The sequence below is a fragment of the Chiloscyllium plagiosum genome, unplaced genomic scaffold (assembly GCF_037043375.1).
Source record: "Chiloscyllium plagiosum isolate Xiang-an unplaced genomic scaffold, Cpla_swu_hap1 HiC_scaffold_7, whole genome shotgun sequence".
Lineage (NCBI taxonomy): Eukaryota > Metazoa > Chordata > Chondrichthyes > Orectolobiformes > Hemiscylliidae > Chiloscyllium > Chiloscyllium plagiosum.
Window position 1 is genome coordinate 30,443,629 of NW_028270145.1, and position 24,605 is coordinate 30,468,233.

General features: G+C 41.2%; 2 protein-coding genes across 4 annotated transcripts in view; one reads left to right on the top strand and one right to left on the bottom strand.

Annotated features, from left to right (window-relative positions):
• ndufs1 (NADH:ubiquinone oxidoreductase core subunit S1) overlaps positions 1-13,640 on the bottom strand; it is a 44,845-nt gene extending 31,205 nt beyond the window's left edge. Inside the window, exons 1-5 of one of the 2 annotated variants that reach the window (XM_087988884.1) lie at positions 13,510-13,640; positions 7,821-7,911; positions 6,786-6,877; positions 4,366-4,473; positions 3,061-3,137 (exon numbers count right to left, since the gene is read on the bottom strand). In XM_087988884.1, the coding sequence (XP_087845010.1) occupies positions 3,061-3,137; positions 4,366-4,473; positions 6,786-6,877; positions 7,821-7,902 (359 nt within the window). In that variant the 5' untranslated portion in view covers positions 7,903-7,911; positions 13,510-13,640. Of the gene's footprint in view, positions 1-3,060; positions 3,138-4,365; positions 4,474-6,785; positions 6,878-7,820; positions 7,918-13,509 lie in introns of those variants that run through there. The other variant, XM_087988883.1, reaches the window with a different exon arrangement.
• Positions 13,641-14,180: 540 nt separating this feature from the next.
• eef1b2 (eukaryotic translation elongation factor 1 beta 2) lies at positions 14,181-23,268 on the top strand. Of its 2 annotated transcripts, XM_043693322.2 has the most exons (7): positions 14,181-14,332; positions 15,096-15,218; positions 17,135-17,261; positions 17,937-18,003; positions 18,520-18,645; positions 20,196-20,263; positions 23,140-23,268. In XM_043693322.2, exons 1-7 carry the CDS (start codon positions 14,253-14,255, stop codon positions 23,224-23,226), a joined length of 678 nt encoding a protein of 225 aa, XP_043549257.2. In that variant the 5' UTR covers positions 14,181-14,252; the 3' UTR covers positions 23,227-23,268. The 2 variants fall into 2 exon arrangements, with proteins under 2 accessions (XP_043549257.2, XP_043549259.1); XM_043693324.2 differs by lacking the exon at positions 15,096-15,218 and having other exon boundaries at positions 14,189-14,332.
• The last annotated feature ends 1,337 nt before the right edge of the window (positions 23,269-24,605 follow it).

Genomic DNA, 24,605 nt, shown 5'->3' on the forward strand with positions numbered 1-24,605 from the left:
TAATTAATATCACCAATCACTGATCATAATACTAACAAAGGAAATAGGAGCAGAAGTTGATCATTCAGCTCCCCCCTCCCAGGCCTGCTCTGCTGTTCAGTAAGATCACCATTGAGCTGTCTGTGTTTCAAATTCCATCCTTCCATCTGTCCCCAGCATTTGATTCCCCTGACAATAAGAATCAATCTGCCTCTGCTTTAAAACATTTAAAGACCCTGCCTCTACCATCTTCTGAGGCAGAGTGTCCCAATAACCCACTGAAAAAATTTACCCTTTTTTAAAAATTGTGCCCCCTAATTCTGGACTGACCCCACAAGTGAAGACATCCTTTCCCCATCCACCAAGTCAAAAACAAAAGCAGAAATTGCTGGAAAAGCTCAGCAAGTCTGGCAGCATCTGTGGAGAGAATGCAGAGTTAATGTTTCAAGTATAGTGAGCCTGAACTCAAAATATTAACTTTGTTTTCTCTCCACAGATGCTGCCAGACTTCTTAAGTTTCTCCAGCAATTTCAGTTTTTGTTTGTTTCAGATCCCCAGCATTAGTTCTTTGTTTTATTTCATTCCACAATGTTAAGACATTCATGAACTTATACATTCCAATCAAGTCAGCCTCTCACTCTGAACCAATGCAGAAAAAAGTGTAATTTGTCTAATGTGGGGGGTCAGTTAACTCAGTTGGTTGGTTTTTAAATGCAGAGTGACACTAATATAGGATCATAGAATTTTACAGTACAGAATTCAGCCATTCGACCCATCATATCTGTACCAACTCCCTAAAGAGCTACCCAGCAAGTCCCACTCTCCAGCCTTTTCTTTGCAGCCCTTTAGCTTCATCACTCTGAAGGATATATCAAGCTCTCTTTTGAATTCTCCTATGGAATCCACCACCACCACCCTCCCAGGCAGCACACTGCAAATCCTAACAACTCTAAGTGAAGAAGTTTCTCCTCATTTCACTCCTAGCGCTCTTGCTGACAATTTTGTGAACCCCAGTTACTGACATATCAAATAGTGGAAACAGAATATCATTCTTTACCCTTTCAAAGTGTTCCTAATTTTGAACCTCAAGGTGGTCACCACTTAAACTTCTCTGCTCAAAAGAGAATAAGCCCAATCTCTCTAACCTGTCCTTGTATTGAAAATTCTTCATTCCTGATATAATTCTCATAAATCTTCTTTGAACTTCCTCCAGTGCTTTAACATCCTTCTTAAATAAGTTGTCCAGACCTGAACACAGTACTCAAATATGGTCTGACCAATGATTTATACATGTGTAGTATCACTTCCTTGTTATTGTACTCTACCTCCATTTAAAATGCAAAGATTCTAAAGGCCTTCTGAACCACAGTTTTCACTTGTCTGGCTACCTTTACAGAATTGTGTAAGTAAACTATGAGGTCCCTCTGCTCCTGTACTCCACTCAAAGTTGTACCATTGAGCAAGTATTGTCTCTCTCTGTTTCTTCTACTAAAATGCATTACCTCACATTTTTCTACATTGAAATTCATTTACCAGGTGTCTAACATTTGGCAAACGTATCATGTCCCTCTAAAGGTGCTCAGCATCATCCTCACAATTCACTATACTCCTGGGCTTAAATACATCTGCAAATTTAGGGATTGTTCCCTCAACATCCAAACGGTTTACATAAATCAGAAAAAGCAAGGGTCCCAACACTGAACCCTGAAGTACACCATTTCAACTCCTCTCCAATTTGAGAAATGCCCATCAATACCTATCCCCGTTTCCTATCTTTTAGCCAATTTCTAATCCATGTTGCCAAGGACCCATCAATCCTAAACATTTCTAATATGCCATGTGGCACCTTATCAAATGCTTTCTGAACGTCCAAATATATAACATCCACAGCACTGATAGAACATCTTCCACTGCCTGTATCAATTTGTCAAAGAATTCAATTAAAATGTGTCAGACATGACCTGTGGTGGATAATACCAAGTTTACTGCCTAGTATTAACTTTTCCTTTTAAGTATATATTTACCTTATCCCATTTTACAGTTTCCATCAGTTTTCCCACTACTGATACCAAGCTGATAGGCCCGTAGTCTCCTGTGGTATCCTTTGTCCATTTCTTAAATAATGGTGTCATATTTTCAAATCCTCCAACCTCTAGGACTAATCCTGTGTTCCAGGGAGGCCTGGAAACGTTCTGTCAATGGCTCCACAATTTCTTCCTTTAACTCTCTCAGCAATCAAGGATGCATCTTATCTCAGCCTGGCGACTTCTCTAACACGAGTGCTGCCAGCCTTTTCAGCACGTCGTCTTTATCACTATACTGTTCAGTTGCTGAACACACATTTTTGACTAGGCCATTGTCACCTTTTTCTAGAAGCAAAATATTCATTTAGGACCACGATCATATCCTATGTTTCAGTAAGCAGCTTGTTCCTTGTAGCCCCTACTCTATCCTTCACTAATCTTTTACTATTAATATGCTTAAAGAACACCATGTGTTCAATTCCAATACCAGCTGAGGTTACCATGAAGGATTCTCCTTCTCAGCTTCTGTCCTCACCGGAGGTGTGATCACTCTCAGACTAAAATACCATCAGTTGTCTCTCTAATGAACAGCTCCGTAGTGTAGTAAGAATATGGCAACTTTACCTTTACTGAGAATATCTAAACTTTTCTGCACCTTAGAATTCCAGTCAGTTAGTCAGTCAATCTCCTTTTAAGTAATACTTTCCTTTTCATTTTCCTGCCAAAATGACCAACTTCCCATATTTCTTCATTTGCCAGACGTTTTCCCACACAAACCACCCTATCTATATGCATCTACAACCCATTTGTCTTTTTCACAACACGCTTTCTAACTAATCTTGGTATCAGTACAAATTTAATCACCATATCTTTGCTCCTCTTATTAAACACTAACCCCAAAACGATAATCCTAAACTGTCTGCTGCCTGGAGATATTCTTGCACAAAGGAAGTTGAAGACTGGACTTGACACTTGAAATCAGTTTCCTCTTTACAGATGCTGCCAAACCTGTTGAGTTCCTCCAGCAATTTCTGTTTTGACTGGTTACATACCATACCTGGCTTTCTTGCTTTTCTCGGAGTTGGTAAGGATGTTCCACCCTTTCATCACAGGCATAGCACAGGCAGCTACAGGCTGAAAAACAAAAAGAAAACCTAATTGGAACTCAGTTAATTTATCAGAATAATAGCAGTATGTTTAATCAGAAAGTAAATCACATTTGATATGCTTTCCTTTATTGGTCAGAGTATTGAGTACAGGAGTTAGGAGGTCATGTTACGACTGTACAGGACATTGGTTAGGCCACTTTGGAATACTGCATGCAATTCTGGTCTCCTTTCTATTGGAAGGATGTTGTGAAACTTGTAAATACTTTCTGAACCCTTTCAAAGATGTTGGAGGATTTGAGCGAAAGGGAGAGGCTGTTTTCCCTGAAGTGTCGGAGGCTGAGGGGTGACCTTATAGGAGGTTTATAAAATCATGAGGGGCATGGATAGGGTAAATAGACAAGGTCTTTTCCCTGGGGTGGAGGAGTCCAGAACTAGAGGGCATAGGTTCAGGGTGAGAAGGGAAAGATATAGCAGAGACCGAACAGACAACTTTTTCACGCAGAGTGTGGTATGTGTGTGGAATGGGCTGCCAGGTGGTGGTGGTGGAGACTAGTACAATTGCAACATTTAAAAGACATTTGGATGGGTATATGAATAGAAAGGGTTTGGGGGAATATGGGCCGGGTACTCGCAGGCAGGGCCGGATTGAGTTGGGATATCTGGTCGGCATGGACGAGTTGAACCGAAGGGTCTGTTTCCGTGCTGTACATCTCTATGACTCTATTGGCAATTTGATATAAGTATATATAGTTTCAGAAATTACAATTAACTTCAACTTTTCAGGAATATGAAAAGGTTTTAAATGGATACTTTTTCTTTGGTCAAAAGTGTGCAGTGCCTCACCTCCAACAGCACTGTATTGATAAAGGTGACAATTCTGCACGTTTACATGTTAAAAGGTAAAGAAAATGTTCAGGCATGAGAGATAGAGAGAAATAAAAAGACAAATGCTATCACTTCAGATGCAGCACTGGAACGACACATTGAATGACTTTCTACAACACTGAATGTGCTGTATTTCTTAGTTGCCTCACTACCACTCTTTCACATATCCCAATAATAAAAGAAATCCTTCCACACAGCTCATTGAATGTGGGAAAGTCATTATTCCTGGGACAAAAACCGTTTTACTAAAGTACGCAATATCATGACAATAAAATTTACTTCACAATACCATCACTTTTCATTGCCCATCTTTTCCAGCTTGTTTACACAATTAGGAATCTATTATAAAGTACGAAAACTCCCATTACCTTAGGAGCTTTTTCAATTTCCACCAGGCACATTCGACAATTCCCAGCAACGGACAACCTGTCATGGTAACAAAACCGAGGGATCTGTATGCCAACTTTCTCGCAGGCCTGTAATCAGAAGAGACAATGGGTTGGTCACATAAAATGGAAAATAACTCAAGAATTTATCTTTCACTGGCAAGCATTCTTGTAGCATGGGGAGAACTGCTTACCTAACGAGTTGATGGATACCTGGAGAGGAGATGGCACGGAGATAAAGGAAAAGTTGCCATCGTTCTACCAGACCAAAGGCCGCACTCTCATTACACAGAAACCACAGGTGTGGTTTAACCAAAGGGTGACCGCGCTCCAGGTGAGGAGAGAGGTCGAGAAGGAGGGTCCTTCAGAGGAACCTCAACCAGTGTAGGAATTGAACCCATGCTGTTGATGTCACCCTGCATTGCAAACCAGCCATCCAGTCACGTGAGCTAAGAAACTCTTGTACTGCCAGTTGATCTCAGAAGAGGTACCACAATTGGCTGAGCAATCTTTTAGTCTCTGCTCCTTATATTGAAAGCTCATAAACCGGCGAAACTAAGGTAAATATAGAGAAATGCTGTTTCCCTTAGCATCTTGAAAATTTCAATCACATCTCTCTACAACCTTTCAAACACAAGACAATACCATCTGGTTTATGCAACCTGTCCTCAAAATTTAACCAATGGGAATCCAGCAACATTCTGGCAAGTCGAAACGATAACCCATCCAAGATCAAGAATATCAATGTTGGCTCTGACATCTAATACTGTAGGTAAACCTCTCAATGATGATGCCCCATTAATAAGAAGACTTATAGAACATGAAACAATTATTTCAATTGAAATCAGCACAAACTCAACAAGGATAACATTAATAGTTTCCTCAAGATGAGAAATGTCACAACTAAAAAAACAAAAAAGTGTTCAAGCTGAATTGTGTACATATATTTGCCATTAATAATTAAATTTACTTAAATTGTGCTTGTGTCCAATTTATTCATGATCAATGTGGTGGACTCTTAACTGCCCTCTGGGCAATTAGGGATGGGCAATAAATGCTGACCCAGGCAGAGATGCCCTTAACCTGTGAATGAATAAAAAAATCATTCTGCGCTATAAGCAACATCAATTAGATTTCTTGGCATAAGAATTTAAGAAGTATAAACGGCACTCCAGGACTATTGGCTACAGCAGCAAGAGTATGCTAATTCTTGATGTAATAGCCAATAACAGAGAAAGCAGCAATTCCAACTGCAAACACTGAATTGGTGAGCGACCCTGTCAAAGCCCAACAGGGGGTGGCATGGTGGCTCAGTGGTTAGCACTGCTGCCTCACAGCACCAGGGACCCAGGTTTGATTGCTGCTTCAGGTGACTGTCCGCGTGGAGTTTGCACATTCTCCCTGTGTCTGCGTGGGTTTCTTCCAGGTGCTCCTGTTTCCTCCCACAATCCAAAAAGATGTGCTGGTGAACTAGCTATGCTAAATTTACCATAGTGTTAGGTGCATTAGTCAGGGGTAAATATAGGGTACGAGAATGGATCTGAGTGGGTTACTCTTCGGAGGGTCAGTGTGGACTTGTTGGGCCGAAGGGCCTGTTCCATCCTTAGGGAATCGAATCTCATCTAAACTTATCAATATCGCCTTCCAAAAGTGGTGTCCAGAAATGAACTCAGTACTCCAGATGTTAACCACAACAAAGTACTCCAGAAACACAAATTTTCCTCTTTTATGTCACCATCTCAGTTTAAAGCTGATAAGTCTATTGGCCTTCTTGACTACTTGCTGTACATCTCCATGACATTCTAATAATCCGGGTTTACGGAACTCTACTGGTTCTAACGTTTCACCAATTAAAGGAGTACTGTGATCTATCCTTTGTAATTCCATATTGGACTTCCTCACACTATTCCATATCAAAACCCATTTAATACATTTTTGCTCATATATTTAGATCATCAATATCTCTAATTGTACACTACCATTTACACTGTTTACAAAGATACCAAACATTGTGCCACAAGCACAGCTTGATATGTGGCTCTCTCCCACTTAATGCACTGATACCTAACAGAGCAACAAGAGCAGCCATCTTTCAGTCCATAGGTCACAGACAATACTTTTGCCCCATTATTCTGGTTAAAGCTCAGCAAATCGGGTCCTATTTGTGTCTTGCAAGATTTGGACACTCTAGGAACACAGGATTTAAACAAGGATAAATATTGGCATTATGCTTAATTCCCAAAGGCTCATCCACTTGAGTAATTTTATTTGAAACTCAGCTTCCTCTTCTGCTCAAAGATATCATCATAGAATCCCTACAGGGATCACTGCAGCAATGTCCTCTTAACCCTTTCCAGCCCGGCCCAGGTCTAAATTCACAATGTGTATGGTAGCAACTGTACCTGCAGAACAGTGGTTCCAGGCTCCACCATCACTGGCTTGCCATCAACAAACACTTCAACCAGGTTGCTTGCTGCTGTAGCAGTGGTGCGAACTGAAAAGTAAAATAAGTTACCAATAATTTTGTTCTACATGCAAGAAAATATTATAAAGACATGAATAAATAAAGTAACTTGGTAAAGTGCCATTTTAGGATTACAGTGCACAAGTGAATGATACATTTCCTTTCTGTTATTTGAGCAGTGTTTTCCAAACAACGGCACTGCTAGCAGGTGACTGAACTTGGGTCAGGGTGGGCAGGGCTGTGGTGTGGCGTGGCAAATTGACAAAATGTATAGAAATACACAGTTTGAGTATCTGAAATCTGAATATCCAAATCCTCGAGATGCTCATTGGAGATAATCTCCTTTGACTCTCACTTCAATGAGAAGCTCACGATGGAAAAACTGATTTAAGTCCTACATGTGCCATAACTCTTGAGAACCAGTAATATTATAATTCAAGAATTTGTTGTGAAAGTTGAGTGCAGAAAACAGACACTGCTAGCAACAAGATGTGTAACAAAGTAAGAAAAGAGCATTCCCAGAGTTCAGAAATATTCAACCCTATGGGGGGGATTCAGTATTATTAAACTTAAACTGCAACAGAACGGAGACAGAAAGAAGAAAAGTAAGGAGTCAAAAATCTCCATACATCTTTGTGCAATTAAGACAAAACCAAAAAGATTTCATTGATGCAATTCAGACCTTGCCAGCTAGTTTGGTTGGTACATGATGCAGACCCATACAATGTGGTGACACTCAAAGATCACGGATGGTGCTAGCAAACCATTAGTTATAACTGCTGATCGCTATCTTCACAGGAAATGAGGGTGAGTCATTAAAATTATTCAGGCCAGCAAAGCCAAAATCCAGAGGACAAAACAATGAGAAATTAGTTTTACTTATTTTAGCTCAAGCAACACAAAAACGATCTTGTAAAGGTCCACATGAAATCCTCGTACGGTCAAACATTGTTGATCACAGCACTTTCCGTACCATTGTTTTTTGCTCCCAGGATATCTTTGGCAGACTGGGAAGCGCCTGTTAATGCCTTGCGAAGCACAGGTAATCGCAGCATGATTGTGTCCTGCATAAACAGAGAGAGTATAAACAGGTGTTGTCAAGACTGTACTATACTCGTATGGAAAAATAAATGTAAAGCCCATACAGGAACTCTTTATCCAAAGCATATTGTTTCAGATAAGTGCCATGAGTGGAATTATGTTTCCTTTGTGGATGTGGATGTGGAGGTCACTGGTTGGATCATCATTTACTTTTGTATATAAAATCGTCCTTGAAAAAGTGGTGGAGGGCTGCCTTCTTGAACCGCTATAGTCCATTTGGTGTAGATGGACCCATAGCGCTATTTGGGAGAAAACTGCAGGATTTTGACCCAGTGACTCTGAAGGAACAGCAATAATTGAAGACTCCCACTCTCATCATAGCTGACTGTGTCAGCAACAAAATTCTTGAAGAATCAAAAGTTGAAAGATTCTAAGATTCAATACTCACTTTGAATTCCATCAGCCATTTCCTGGACCACTCTCCCAAACTGTCTAGATCCTTCTGCAGCCTTGCCACTTCCTCAGTACTATCTGCCTGTCCACCTAACTTTGTATCATCGGCAAACTTCGCGAGAATGCCCCCAGTCCCTTCATCCAGATCATTAATATATAACGTGAACAGCTGCGGCCCCAACACCGAACCCTGCGGGACACCGCTTGTCACCGGCTGCCATTCCGAAAAAGAACCTTTTATCCCAACTCTCTGCCTTCTGTCAGACAGCCAATCCTCAATTCATACCAGTAGCTCACCTCGAACACCATGGGCCCTCACCTTACTCAGCAGCCTCCCGTGTGGCACCTTATCAAAGGCCTTTTGGAAGTCTAGATAGACCACATCCACTGGGTTTCCCTGGTCTAACCTACTTGTCACCTCTTCAAAGAATTCCAGCAGATTTGTCAGGCACGACCTCCCCTTGGTAAATTCATGGTAACTTGTTCTCATCTGACCCTGCTCTTCCAAGAATTTAGAAACCTCATCCTTAAAGATGGATTCTAGAATTTTATCAACAACCGAGGTTAGGCTAATTGGCCGATAATTTTCCATCGTTTGTCTTGATCCTTTCTTGAACAAGGGGGTTATAACAGCGATCTTCCAATCATCCAGGACTTTCCCTGACTCCAGTGACTTTTGAAAGATCTCAACCAACGTCCCCGCTATATCCTCAGCCACCTCCCTCAGAACTCTAGGATGTAGCCCATCGGGGCCAGGAGATTTATCAATTTTAAGACCTTTTAGCTTTTCTAGCACTCTCTCTTTTGTAATGGCAACCATACTCAACTCAGCCCCCTGACTCCCTTTAATTGTTGGGATATTACTCATGTCTTCCACTGTGAAGACTGACGCAAAGTACTTATTAAGTTCTCCAGCTATTTCCTTATCTCCCATCACTAGGCTTCCAGCATCAGTTTGAAGTGGCCCAATGTCTACTTTTGCCTGTTGTTTGCTTATGTATTGAAAGAAACTTTTACTATCATTTCTAATATTACTGGATAGCCTATCTTCATACTTGATTCTCTCCTTCCTTTTTCTCTCTTTGTTATCCTCTGTTTGTTTTTGTAGCCTTCCCAATCTTCTGATTTCCCAGTGCTCTTGGCCACTTTATAGGATCTCTCTTTTTCTTTGATACATTTCCTGACTTCCTTTGTCAGCCATGATTTGGAGATGCCGGTGTTAGACTGGGGTGTACAAAGTGAAAAATCACAATAGTGGAGGAAACTCTGTGTTACGATCGTGCCCTTCACTATCACCTAATGAAGGAGCGTCGCTCCGAAAGCTAGTGTGCTTCCAGTTAAACCTGTTGGACTATAACCTGGTGTTGTGTGATTTTTAACTTTGTCAGCCATGGCTGTCTAATCCCTCCCTGGATAATCTTTCTTTTCTTGAGGATGAACCTCTGTGCAGTGTCCTCAATTATACCCACAAACCCATGCCATTTTTGCTCTACTGTCTTCCCCGCTAGGCTCTGCTTCCAGTCTATTTTCATGAGTTCCTCTCTCATGCCCTCATAATTACCTTTATTTAATTGTAACACCATTACATCCGATTTTGCTGGAAAAATGCAGCAGGTCAAGGAGCAGGAGAATCGACGTTTCGGGCATAAGCCCTTCTTCAGGAATTATGATGTGTCAGTTTGAGGATATTAGCATTTGATATCACATATCATGAACAGTATTTCATTTACAATATATATAATCTTATCCAGGTAATTTTGTTTTGCACCAAACTGAACACTTCCAAGATTTCCTCCAAAGCACATGATCCTGACTTGGAAATATAATCATTATCCCTTGACTGTCACTGGGTCTAAATCCTAGAACTTCCTCCCAAACCTCACTGTGCCTACAGCAGTTCAAGGAAACAGATCACCACCAGTTTTGCAAGGGCAAACAGGGATGGGAACAAATATTAGCCTTGTTAACTACACATACATCCCTGAGCAAATAAAAGGACAAGACCTCTATCAACCAAAGGCATTAAAATCAAGGTACATTTTGGAGACAAATAGCAGCAAAAATAAATTTTAATATAGCATGATTTGGAGATGCCGGTGTTGGACTGGGGTGTACAAAGTTAAAAATCTGCCAATCTCCAAACACCGTCCTACAACTCATCCGCTTTATCTTCAATCACAACGTCTTCACCTTTGACAACCAGTTCTTCACCCAGACACATGGAACAGCTATGGGGACCAAATTTGCACCCCAATTTGCCAACATCTTCATGCACAGGTTCGAACAAGACTTCTGCTCCACGCAGGACCTCCAACCAACATTATACACCAGGTACATTGATGACATTTTCTTCCTCTGGATCCATGGCAAGGAGTCACTGATAAAACTACACAGTGGTATCAGCAAGTTTCATCCCACCATCAAACTTACCATAGACTACTCTCGACTATCTGTCTCATTCTTGGACACATGCATCTCCATCAAGGATGGACACCTCAGCACCTCACTCTACTGCAAATACACAGAAAACCTCACAATGTTACACTTCTCCAGCTTACATCCAAAACATATGAAAACAGTCATCCCCTGTGGACAAGCCCTACTCATACTCCAGATCTGCTCAGATGAGGAGGAATATAACGGACACCTGGAAGTACTCAGGGATGCCCTCATAAGAATGGGGTAAGATGCTCAACTCATCGACCGCCAGTTCTGACCTCCTCAGGAGACAGACACATGCTGCAACTGACAGGGTATCCTTCATTGTTCAGTACTTCCCAGGAGTTGAAAAACTACGCCTTGTTCTTCGTGACTTGCAACACATTATCAATGACGATGAGCACCTCGCCAAGACCTTCCCCACACCTCCACTGCTTGCCTTTAAACCATCGCCAAACCTCAAACAGATCATTGTTCGTAGCAAGCTTCCCAGCTTTCAGAACAACTCCATACAACCCTGTCATGGTAGGCGCTGCAAGACGTGTCAGAGTGTGGACATGGACACCACCATTACATGTGAGGACACCTCCCACCATGTAGTGGCAGGTACTCCTGTGACTCAGCCAACGTTGTCTATCTTATACATTGCAGGCAAGGATGCCCTGAGGCATGGTACATTGGGGAAACCGAGCAAAGGCTACAACAACGGATGAATGGGCACCGCACAACAATCAACAGACAGGAGTGTTCCCTCCCAGTTGGGGAACACTTCAGCAGTCCAGGACATTTGATTTTAGACCTTCGGGTGACCATCCTCCAAGGCGGACTTCGGGACAGGCAGCAACGAAAAGTGGCCAAGCAGAGGCTGATAGCTAAGTTCAGTACCCATAGGGAGAGCCTCAACCGGGACCTTGGGTTCATGTCATACTATAGGTGACCACCATTGTACTATACACACACACACACACATATATATATCTACACAGACACAGACATGCATCCTCTCACAGACTTAGACCATTCTACACTCATATACACTCTCTCACACTCACAACCCCCTAACCTAGACAGACAGACACACATACAAAGACCGACACATATACTTATACGTTTGTGGAGTGAATTTGTACTTGTAGAGTTACATTGAACTTTGCTCAAAAACTGCATGAATTCATGTAAGACTCTGTTATCTCACTTTTTAGATTAGAATCAGTCTAAACATTATGGCACAGAGAACACAAGGGGCTAACACCTTCAACATATTGTCTAACTAACACCAATTGTTACAGTTAACCTGAGAATGCAACATTTTAATAAATAAAGTTTTGTTACTTACACATGAAAGAAGTGAAACTATCATGGTATTTGAACAGGTGAAAGACTCAACAAACAATCAAGGTATTTTTCAATGTATCATTTCACTGTAAACTTTTGCGATAAATTCTGTGTCTTACAATTGTGTCCTCCACAACCACCTAATGAAGGAGCGGTGCTCCGAAAGCTAGCGTGCTTCCAATTAAACCTGTTGGACTTTTACCTGGTGTTGTGAGATTTTTAACTTAATATAGCATCTTTCACATCATGTTAAAGTGGTCCAAAACTGAAGAAAACATTTTTAAAATCTGTCACTGTTCCAATATAGGAAACACTCTGAATGTTTCTGGGGCCTTGCTGTGTAAACAAAACTGTGAAACTGAGCGGATAATCTGTTCAATAATGTGAGTCGAGCAAACAACAGCAAAACACAGGGATAATTTCCACACTCTTCAAGATATTTGAAGGAGCTATTAAGTTAACCCAGAAGCAGGCATCTTGCAGTTTCAGTAGAAAATCACAGCCTTAAAAAAAACATACTGCTTGCCATTCCTTTAGTGATTGATTTTCCACTCAAGCCTCGGAAGTGGGGACTTCTACCTGAACCTTCCAAATCACGAGAAGGATCCTGAGAAGTTATGTTGTTATTGTAGGATCGCAGGGGGCAGCATCTACTTGTATAAGTAAAATAAACAACTGCGGATGCTGGAAACATGAAACAAAAACAAGCAGAAATTGCTGGAGAAACTCAGCAAGTGCGGCGGCATCTATGGAGAGAAAACCAGAGACAACGTTTGGAGCCCAGTGACCCTATTACTATCCTTAAGCAACTACTCTCAGTGCGTGCAACAGAAAATTACTGCAGATGCTGGAATTCGTACTAAAACCAACAACAAAAAAATGCTGGGAATCACAGCTCAGTTCTGTGCATCTTAATTTCAACACAATGCAGAAGAATATTCTTAGCTGTTGACAGGGAAGAAGCGAGGAGGCAAATTTGATTCATGCAAAAGAAACTAAACGGGCGGAGATGTGTTTACAAAATGAGTTGCATTAAAACGGTCAGGTCAACCTGATCAACATTTGGAGGTGCACACGACACCAGGTTAGAGGCCAACTGGTTTATTTGAAAGCACTAGCTTTCGGAGCGCTGCTTCGTCATCAGGTGACAGCTACCTGATGACGGAGCAGCGCTCCGAAAGCGAGTGTTTCTAAATAAACCTGTTGGACTATAACCGCCGATCAACACTCACATACAGAGAAAGAGAGAGAGAGGTGCAGGCAGCTCATGACCAGCCCTCTAAAGGAGGACCTCCCAGACGCCTCTCAAGGGCAAATCCCACCAAACCCGGGTCGGCAAACGGCAGACACCGGAGCTGGTTCGCGAAACTGTTCCACCGGGCACGCCAAATTACCTCAGTCAATCGTAGCGGACAGTGACCGGCGTCGCTCTCACCCACCGGCGCTACTCGCCTTCACTGTTTGGTCTTCTCAACCAGAACAGCGGCGCAATGGCGGCTCCAGACTCGGCTCTTTCCGACCACCGCTCGGCAATCTCCGGGAAGTCAGGCGTCCGCAATTTAAAAAAACAGCCCCGAAAATTACAACATTTTCGGTTTAACATTACCCCTCACCCTTTCTTCACCGCTATTTAAAACTTTACCATATTTTAGAAAAAACAAATGAATAAAATCATAAAGGCCGGGGGGGGGGGTGGTTTAAAAAAAGCTTCGGCAATTTCCGTAACCCAACCAAAAGACGCGAACTTTCCCGAGAGCAGCTGGTCACGATTTAATATTAATATTAAATTTAATTTTAAATGTGTTCGGTTGCGGGACGGTGAAGAATACGGCGGGATGGTGTTTGTTTCGGATTATTTTGTTATTTAATTTCTTTTTTGGGTTTCGCCCCGCCCCCCCTCCGTCGGCCCGCTTCCGGTGAGTATATAAAGGTCGTCGCGCCTGCGCTTCGGCCTTTTGTAACGGACACCGCAGGCGGAACGGGCACGTGTCAGTGAAGACCGGGAGCTGCTGAGTCTTCCCGCCCTCCCTCTCACACGCACGCAGATAGACAGAGCAAGGCCGCTTGCTTTTTTCCGCCTTCCCCCCCCCCCCCCCCCCCCTCTCTCTCTCTCACACGCCCACTCTTAACCGGCCACATGGGATTCGGCGACCTCAAATCACCCTCCGGCCTCAAGGTGCTGAACGACTACCTGGCGGACCGGAGCTACATCGAGGGGTGGGTAAGGCCGCGCTTGAGGGCGGATATGGTCGGCTGGGGTCTGCCAACGCATGCCGGGTGAGGCCCTCGCCCCGCCGCCCGGGCAGGTGTCTCCGCCCCGTGGTGGGTGTCACTCGGACCCTTCGCCATCTCGACAGTTCGATCTTTTCTTCCCCCACCCCCCAAAGACTCGCTTCAGTTAAATTTCGTCCTGATCGTCTCCTGTCTCTCTCTTTCTCCCCCCCCCCCCCCACCTTTCTATTACTCTTTCTCTTTTTTCCCACCCCCTTACCAGGAGCCTCCGTGTTTTTGTTCATTCTATTTTCCCTACATGACTTAGCCCTCACCTAACACTTTTTTTTCTGGGTAGGTTTGTTCCTTCCCGCTTCTTCCACTGTTTCCGACTGTATTCTCTTTCTTTCCCACTTCCCATATGCGCTCTCATCCCCCACCCCCCTTTGGTATTCTTCTATTTCAACAGCGCCTCAAAATATACCACTACTATATTTTTTCTCTTCTCCCCCTCCCTGACGCTTTCCTGGACTGTCTCCTCTTTTGCTCCTGCCCCAGCTCGCGTGCCCAAAATCTTGGGATCCATTCCCTCCCTATATCTCCACGCTCTCCTTTCAAGGACCCCAAGGTGTTCTTGATCTTACATGAGATCTCCCTTGGTTATTTTTAAAACTTCAGTTGTTCAATGCCCTAGATAAGTTAGCTTTTAGTAGCAGTTGTGTGTGGTGGTAATCTTTTATTTTGAACAGTAATTCCTAATCTTTTGCAGGTATGTTCCATCACAAGCTGACATAGCTGTCTTTGAAGCTCTTGATGCTCCACCATCAGCTGACTTCTACCATGCACTTCGTTGGTACAATCATATCCTATCCTATGAAAGCACCAAGGATTGGTATGTTCAGTTTGATATGAGCTGTTTGGCATTTATTGTGAATCCCACTAGTGATAATGACTTTAGTGACCATTGGGCAATTATTTCATTGGTTAAGGTAAAAGATCTGCAATGTGATAGCTTAACTATTTTTTTTGATGTTTGGATGATCCAGGAGACTGCTGTTCAATTGTACACTGGGAGTCAGGTTTACTATTGATGTTGTCACTTCCTTTGATATGTAAGGAGACAGAATTTCCCTGTTTCTATTAAATGTCTTGTGGACTTAATGTCTCCAATTTGTAAGCTCATAATTCATGACCGCCTGATAACTTAATTCTCAGGCTGAGTCTGATGTGCTTGAGTTAATCATACCAGTTCAAAACAAACTGATTTGTTATGAACTATGTTACCATTTTGACATTTCTTGGTCCATTAAGCTTGTACTGGCTTTCATCGAGTATTCAGTACGTATCTGGTTTTAAAGATGGGGCTTTCTAAAGATCCAGTTATGACTATTCAAACAGCTCCCTGCTCTTTGTACATTTCTGTATCCATTGACGTTTCAGTATCTGACCAGGAGTATGCCATTAAGAATGAAAAACAAATTGCTTGCAAAACTCAATTGTTTTAGTCGTATCTGTGGAGACAAAGTCATTGTGTTCAGAGATCCTTCTCCAAAACAGTCTCTGGACTCATACTTACTTCATGGATGCTGCCAGATTTTGTTCCTCCAGTTTGTATTTGTTTCAAATTTTGGGCATCTGCAGTTCTTTTTGAAGTTTCTATTTATCGTCCTGTGGTTGCACATTTAAGTTGATCAGTTGTCCAACTACTGTAAAATTTCTTGATGATTTCAAACTCTTTCCATGATCTTAGTCCATGCATTTCCTCCACCCTGACTGTGGTCAAATCTGGCCTCCAAATCAGTGATCAGTGTTCTCAGCTTTCCTATTCTGTTCCTGCCTACTGCAAAACTGAGTTTTTCAAACCTTTGCTTTGAGTTTAGCATAAGATAATTTTCAGTCCTAATACTCAGGAATGTATTAATACATTATACTTGAGTGGCTTGTCACTTAGAGGAAGAACTCTCCAATAGTGAGTACCAAATACTGTTTACTTCGCTGCCTCTGTCTAATTTAAGCTGATAACTGTAATCATGCATATGTGGATGACTGCTGTTTCATTGCTTCATCTATACAAGACTTCTAGTTCAGTTTTTGGCAAATGATCTTAGATTGACTTAAGACCTGTTTAGTCAAATATTGCCCTTCCATTTATGTTGAAGCAGAGACTTGAGTGGTTTCGAGATCCCATACCTTGGCAACTGCCATTGAGATCCAACAGCAAGTTAGCTTCCATGTAGTGTGACAATGTTATGTAGTACTCACCAGTTGTTGATCTCTTCAGTCACATGGCAATCCATGGCAAAAACTTCAGATGTCACACTTGGGTTCTTCAAAAAGATAAGAATTAACTTTGAGACTGCAAATCAGTAATCAAATCAGTTCATCAGAGCTGTATTCAAAAGCTATGGATTTAGGCTTTCTTGTGTAGTGATTATTTCTGTTTTGTTCCTTTCCAAATGTCTTGATATTGATCATGTCCAACTCAAGTCTGCGCCCACTTCATTTTCAACTTGGAGGATTCCAACTCCAGAAATTTTACCCAAATGGTAACAATCTCTTGACCTGGGAAGAATCAGCAACATCCTGCCATGTAAAGGTTTGAAGATTTGATCTGAGGCAGAGTAATTGCAGCTCCAAAACCAGTCTTTCCTTGGTGTCTTACAAGAGGGTGGGTAGGGGAGCAGGATTTATCAAAGCAACTTCATGATCTATTCTGTTCATACCTTTATCAATTTACTGGGTGGATAGAAGTAGAAACTGTCAAATCTGAAGTTTGCTTTCTTGTTACTGAACTTAAATCATTCTTAGCCTTCCAGGTGTTAAGCAACCCCTCAGTAAATATGGTCCACAAAATGTAGCAGATACAACATCAGCAAAAGCTGTGGATGATGACGATGACAATGACATCGATCTCTTTGGTTCCGATGATGAAGAGGTGGGTTCTATGCAGTTCTTCTACTTGTGATTTAAACCCTCCCGGAATAGGCTGAGATTAAGGCCAAGAATGTTTTTGCTATGGGTAGTCTTGTGGAAACTGTTTTAAATTTAAGTACTCTTACTTAAATTCAAAATTGAATGGCTTCAGATTTCTTCATCCTTGATTCATAACTTGGCCTGACACTCAACTGAGCTGGTTGGGGCACTAGTGAATCTGTTTAACTTCAAAAGTAGCTTCATGTAGTTGCAAATTTGTGGAATTTGCTTAAAAATTGGAGTGGCTGAGACAATGAAGCACTATTCTGTCTTGGATTGTGGAATGAGGCTGGTTGTCACCATCTGAAAATGATTTGGGTATAAACTGGATTTGAGGGCAGCTTGAGAAACTGACTTGGAGCCAAATAATATGCTATTTGGAATGCCATGGTTTGTCACTTCCTGGAGTCTGAGACTAGTTTTTGATTTTACCATTTGCCATCCTTTAGCTGAATTTGTGGTTATGCTTTGTCTAATGAAATTGGTGCTAATTTTCACTAAAACTGCAGAAGCTGGAGATGAAACAAATTGCTGGCAAAAAGTCAGCATCTGTAGAGAAAGCATACTTGAATATGGATATATATTTCAGTACACTGTTCTGCGAGCACACGTGACAGTTTGCATTTGTTTCTTACAGGAAAGTGCAGAGGCTAAAAGGCTCAAAGAAGAACGTCTAGCTCAATATGAAGCTAAGAAGTCCAAAAGTAGGTTGTCATGTTTTAAGTTTAAAGTAGTCTTCAGTAGGTCCTTAATTCGTCAGTTTCTTTAAATACTTTTTAGCTTTGTACGATATTTTTTATTTTATTTTTTATTTTTGATATGTCCAAATAGATATCTGTTAAATGTGGTGACAGAGCTATGCAAGTGCACACTGTTCAGATTCCATTTCATTCCTAATGTATTCTGTAATGCTGATTGTTTGCAGCTGCATTAAGTAGATGATGCTGTGAAATACAATGGTTTTAATGATGATTTCAATTCACCATCTTTCGACTGAATCAGTGATGTGAATTAATTGAATCTGACAAAACCCATGTTTCTAATAAGCTGAAATGTTAGCAGTAAGATTTGTCTGTTTGTTTATAAGGAGTGTCTGGGATGCTAGGATACTGGTAAGATGAGACATGCACTCGTTTGTATGCTAAGTCCTCTGTATAACTGCACGTAATTGCAAGCTGCTCCTTAATGATCATGCTTGTCATCTTGTCATTCTCTTTTAGAGCCAGCACTTATTGCGAAATCATCTATTTTGTTGGATGTAAAGCCATGGGATGATGAAACTGACATGGTCAAATTGGAAGAATGTGTACGTTCAGTGACAATGGATGGCTTACTTTGGGGTGCCTGTGAGTATTATATTACAATATTGTAAGCGGTCTGGCAGTTGTCATGTGGTACATAAATACTGAATCAGTCAATATTGTTAGGTCTTGAGGTCTCTTGGCTCAAGTCACTTTTCTGTAGATATTTTTCAAATGTTGAAAAGCAAAGAATTAAGCAGTCAAGTGGATTATTGGCTTGGGTAGCAACAGGAGCCATGTACCTGTATCATTCGGATGGCTAGTTGCAGTTATCTACATGAGTGATTACTGTGCTGGATTTCATTGGTCCATCTGGGGTAAGGTTAACATCAATATTTTTGTATACAGGCATATGTTGTGTAACTTTGTGGGTGGCACAGTGGTTAGCACTGCTGCCTCACTGCACCTGAGACCTGGGTTCAATTCCTGCCTCAGGCGACTGACTGTGTGGAGTTTGCACATTCTCCCCGTGTCTGCATGGGTTTCCTCCGGGTGCTCCGGTTTCCTCCCACAATCCAAAGATGTGCAGATCAGGTGAATTGGCCATGCTAAATTGCCTGTAGTGTTAGGTAATGGGTAAATGTAGGGGTGTGGGTGGGTTGCGCTTCGGGTCAGTGTGAACTTGTTGGGCCGAAGGGCCTGTTTCCACACTGTAATGTAATCTAATCTAAAACCGTTTAGTGTCATCGATTTACAGCATAGAAACAGACCCTTCGGTCCAATTGGTCCATGCTGACCAGGTATCTTAAATTAATCTAGTCCAATTGGCCCATATCCCTCCCATCTCCTATTCATAGACCCATCCAGGTGCCTTTTAAATGTTGTAATTGTACCAGCGACTGCCTCTTCCTCTGGCTCATTCCATACACACCACCTTCCATGTGAAAAAGTTGCCCCTTTTAAAATCTTTTCGCTCTTTAAACCCATACATCCACTTGATATATTTGGGTGATAGTCATTGCATGTAGTTAAATATCTTAATCACTTTCAAACAAAGTCACTCTCTGCATTGGAGTTTATTGGTTTCATTTTCTTTTGCAGTCTATTTTAAATTGGGTGAAACTTCTGTCACTGCTTCCCAAAATGGGTTTGAGACTGTTGTGGTGCTTTGTGCAGCTGAAACAATTTTAATCCTCTTGTTTTTAAATTGTGGCCTAAATGACAGTCTGGGAAGCTTTTGTAGCCATTTGAAAATGGTAGACATTACAAACTTATTTGAAATTGGTTCATGATGCATTCCAATCCCCTCCCTGACTGCCCATGTGCTCCAAGGTATCTGAGGGGTTATGACATTTGTCCAATACTGAAATAGGCTCTGGTGGTACAAATGTTTCAGTAACCTTTGCTCTGTGTGGTTGAGTAACTTTAAGTTTGCATGATTTGGGTAGAACCTCTTTACCTTACTTCTGAAGTTATAAATTTCCTCAAATGTAGTTGGCACTGATACATTCCATCACTCAAATCAGAGGGTTGAGCAAACTGTTTTGGCTGGTTTAGAATTAAATTGTGGCATAGACTTGAGTTGACTTTGTTAGGCTAATTCTGAGATGGGGGGGTGCTTTTTTGTATATCTAATAATCTCTCTCCCCTTGCAGCCAAACTGGTTCCTGTAGGCTATGGCATCAAAAAGCTACAGATTCAATGTGTAGTTGAAGATGACAAGGTAAGAACAGCAAACCAATCTAATTAGCTGCTGAAAGCCTGTATTTAAGTGCTTGTACGAATTTTTAAAGCTGCCTATTTTAATTCATTTGAATTATTGAAGTATTCTAGAGTTAAATTGATTTTCCAGAAAAGATTGGATAGAATTAGTCCTGATTTTTTAATTGAGTGCTTTTCAGCTGGCCCTCTTTTACACTTGGGTTAAATGCTCACTTTATTGTCTCATGAAGTATTCTGTTGATGCTAACTGTTCCTGCAGAATTTTGAACCTGACTAATAAAGGTAAATGAGTGACCTATTAAACATGTGATGCTTCTGAATTTAGTTTTAGCTTGTCATTGCCAGCTTCAAAAATTCAGAGCCAATTCATAAGCATGAACTCTGTCCCTTTTACGACTGAACTGAGAGCAAGTACAAGTATTTGATTTGCTGTTTTGATGAATTAACATTTGGAATGTTTGAATCCTGTTTCCTTTTAAACATGGTGTTGAGTAAAAATTTTGACTGTCGGGCTTAAACTTTAATTTGCATGATTTAGCTGAACCTTGAATTTTGCAAACTTCTATTACAAATGCACAGATTTGCTTGTGAAGAATTTGGTATTAATTTGCTTAGGCAAATCCCACGAATCAGTGCTTTGTTATAGTGCATACATTTTGATGAAGCTTCATGTTAGAATGGGTGAGATTTGTTTATGGTCAATAAGTAACATCCTACAGAATTTCCACAATGCAGTCTCTGTAGCCACTATGGTCTTAGAATCATATAGTACAGAAGAGGCACTTCAGTCCATAAAGTCTGTACTGACTACTCCAGATCTATACTGGTCGCGCTTAGTAGCACTTGACCAAAGGTCTTGAATGTTGCTATTGAGTGGTTGTGCAAGTTCTTGTTTAAAAAGTTAAGGTTTTGTGCTTAGACTGCCCCCTCAGGCTGTGCATTCCTGATTGCTGTCACCCTCTAATAAAATCTCCTCAAATCCCCTCAGATTTGCCTCTGTCCTGAATGGTCCCTCTTTCCCCAGTTGTCATGTCCTTGATGTACTTATCCTATAACTTTTTGCTTTCTCCCCAAACGTTGTATGGCAGTGGTGTACTTCTACTTGTTCTGGAATTGGAATTTAGCTTTTCCTTTATCCATTTGCCACTGGGAAGTTCAAGTTCTAGTAAGTTGAAGGTGGGAACATGGTGAAACTCAAACTCTATCTTTTTGTTTCATATATCTACTGTCTGAAGCATAATGATTCCTGTGGTTATGATTGTTAATTTACTGGAACCCTCTCATTTAAATTGTTGGTTAAATTGATTTATGAAGCAAGCTGTTTACCACAACATTTTACGTGAATTGACTTCCTGTTACTGTATTTTTAAATCCCAAATGCAGTTTTGTAAAGTATCTTGGCACTTAAAGGTGCATACACAATTTTGAATTTGTATGGACTCCGAGGTATACAGCATGGAAACACCCTTTGGTCCAGTGTGATCATGCTAACTGTCACAAAGTAAACTAATCTCACCTGTTGCACTTGGCCTGTAGCCTTTTAAATCTTTCCTATCCCATGTAATTATCCAAATTTCTTTTAGATTTTCAAACTATTTTGGCATTCACCACTTCCTCTGGAAGTTATTTTTAAAGTCTATCATTTTAAATCTTTTTCCCTTGCCTTAAAAATATGCTTCCCAGTCTTGAACTCTTCTACCTGAGGGACAAGACACCTGCTTTTCACTTTAATTATACTCATGATTTTATAAACCTCTACGGTCACCTCCAGACTCCTATGCTGCAATGCAAAATGTGCCGGCTTGTCCTTATGACTCAAACCCTGTCTTCCTGGCAACATTCTGGTGCATCGTTTCTGAACCCATCACAATTTAATATCCTCTCTAGCAGGGTGACCAAGACTGAGCACTTACTCCAAGAGGCCATACCAATGTCCTATACATAAACCTTGTCCTTGTTAGTTTATCAACTAGTTAGTTTACCTCTTATCCAAATTAAACTCATAATTACCACTCCTGAATCCATTGACCCAGCTAATCAAGGTCTCTTTAATGTTAAATAACCACCTTCACTATCTGCTATACCGCTGAATTTGGTGTCATCCACAAATGTAACCATGCTTCATTTTCATCTCAATGTTTATTTTAGTGATAAAAGTGGACCCTGTGGAGCACCACTGGTCAGAAGCCTCAAGTGAATTGGCAGGCTCACCTTGAATCCTAGAAGATCAAACTTCACAAATTAGTCTACCATGCAGAACCTTGTTTAAATGCTTTAAAGTCAATGTAAACATACTCTGCCCCCTCCTTCCCGAGTGTTGGTTTCTTCCTCAATCCTGAGGCACATTTGAGAGATATGATTCTTTGCACAAAACCAGGCTGACAATCCCTAGCTTGGCCTCTAAGTACACAAATTTATCTTTAAGAATCACCTCCAATTTACCCACGACTTTAACAGCCTTTCTTCAAGGCACAACATTGTCCATCCTCCAGTCAACATGTACCTCATCTGTAGTTATAGATAGCAATATTTTGGCTAGGGCCCCAACAATTTCTTGCCAAACTTCTAAAGTATCCTGGGGTGCACTTATTAGGTCCAAGCGATTTATCAACTTTTTCTCAGCACTCCACCACTTCCTCCTCTAACATAAACTGTTTTTGAAACATGAATTTTTAAATTCTGGACCCTCCATTTCTTTCTCCATAGTAAATACTCATTTCAGTATCTGTCCCATCTCCTGAGGTTCAACACAGATTCTCATTGATCTTTAAGGGTTGTGTTCTCTCTTGTTCTTATGTAGTTGCAGAATCTTTGGATTTAACCTTAACTGCCAATAGTGTATGTCTTAGAATAATCTAATTGAGTATTTCTTTTCAGGTGGGAACAGATATGCTGGAAGAAGCTATTGTTGCATTTGAAGATTATGTACAGTCTGTTGATGTTGCAGCCTTCAACAAAGTGTAGAATGACAACAAATGAACACTTAATAAAAATTGACGTCCAGAACTTAACCTGGTCCTTTGTCTTATTGAGGTGGGCCTTTGTAGCCTTGGAATTTCAAAAACCAAGGAAGTGAAGATTACCAGTCTGCCATGGAAGATTTTGAACAGAATAGTCTTACTGAAGTTGACAGTGTATGAAGTTGCTTAAACAGGAGTCTCAGTTCATGGTGACATAGAACAGAATTTGGTTAAGTCACATGGAATTGCCTGTTTCCCTTTACTTCATTTAATTTGTTTCAACAGCAATTCCTTCAACTTGATATTTTTAATCCAGTGTGCAGGTAAACGCTGACTTGAATGATCAATTTTCAATCTGATAGGCAAGCTGTTTTGTGCACCATTGATGTGGAGACTGCAATGGAAGACCAACTATTGACTTTGTAACTTGTAGTTTTCCCACAGTATTAAAGGTCAAGTTTTCTATGAAAGGAAATTGTAATCCAGTGTTAATGTAAATTGCATTGCTTGTTTGGAATAAATCAAAGCATGGAAACACACTTCAGTCAACTCACCTGTGCCAACCAGACATTCCAATCTTGCTGAGTTCCGTTTGCCTTTGTTTGGAACATATCCCTCTAAACCTTTCCTATCCATGTCCCCATTCAGATGCATTTTAAACACTAACTGCACCCACTTCACCTTCCTCTGGCAGCTTGCTCCATATAAGCAACCCTTTGAAAAGGTTGCCCCTCAGATCCTTAATCTTTCACCTCCTCTCCAGCCTATGCCCTCTAATTTTGGATTCCCCTACTGAGCATAAGACCATGGCTATTCACCTTATCCGTGCCCTATGTCCTTCCAAACCCCTATAAAGTTACACCTCAGCCTTTGACACTTCATAAGGTGGTGGGGAAGCCTGAACTGTTTTGACATTCAATATAACTCAAAGCCTCCTGTCCTTGCACAATCCTTGAAAATATGTGCCTTCATGTTTAACAACCTTCTAATAGGCCAGAATTGACACTAAAGTAGCCTTAAGTGTCCTGCACAATTGCAATGCACCAACCTGTCTACCTGCAATTTGTTTCAATGAACAATGCACCTGCACCTAAGGTGAAGTTGAAGGTTCAAAATACCAACTGTTGATCTGGAATTTAAAGGGTTTTCTGTAACTTTCATTGGCTGTATGAAGCTTGAAAGGCCTCTTTGCCCCTCCTAATTGCCCTTGAAGGTATTTGAGCAGTATCCTTGAAATGCTGTAGGTAGACCAGTCTGTGTGAGGAGAGGGTGAATTGCAGTATTTTCCCCCAGCAGGAGTAGAGAAAGATAGTTGTAAGTAAAGATAATGGGTGGCTTGGTGGAAAATGTCCCCACTGGTGATGCACACATGCCTCGTCTGTT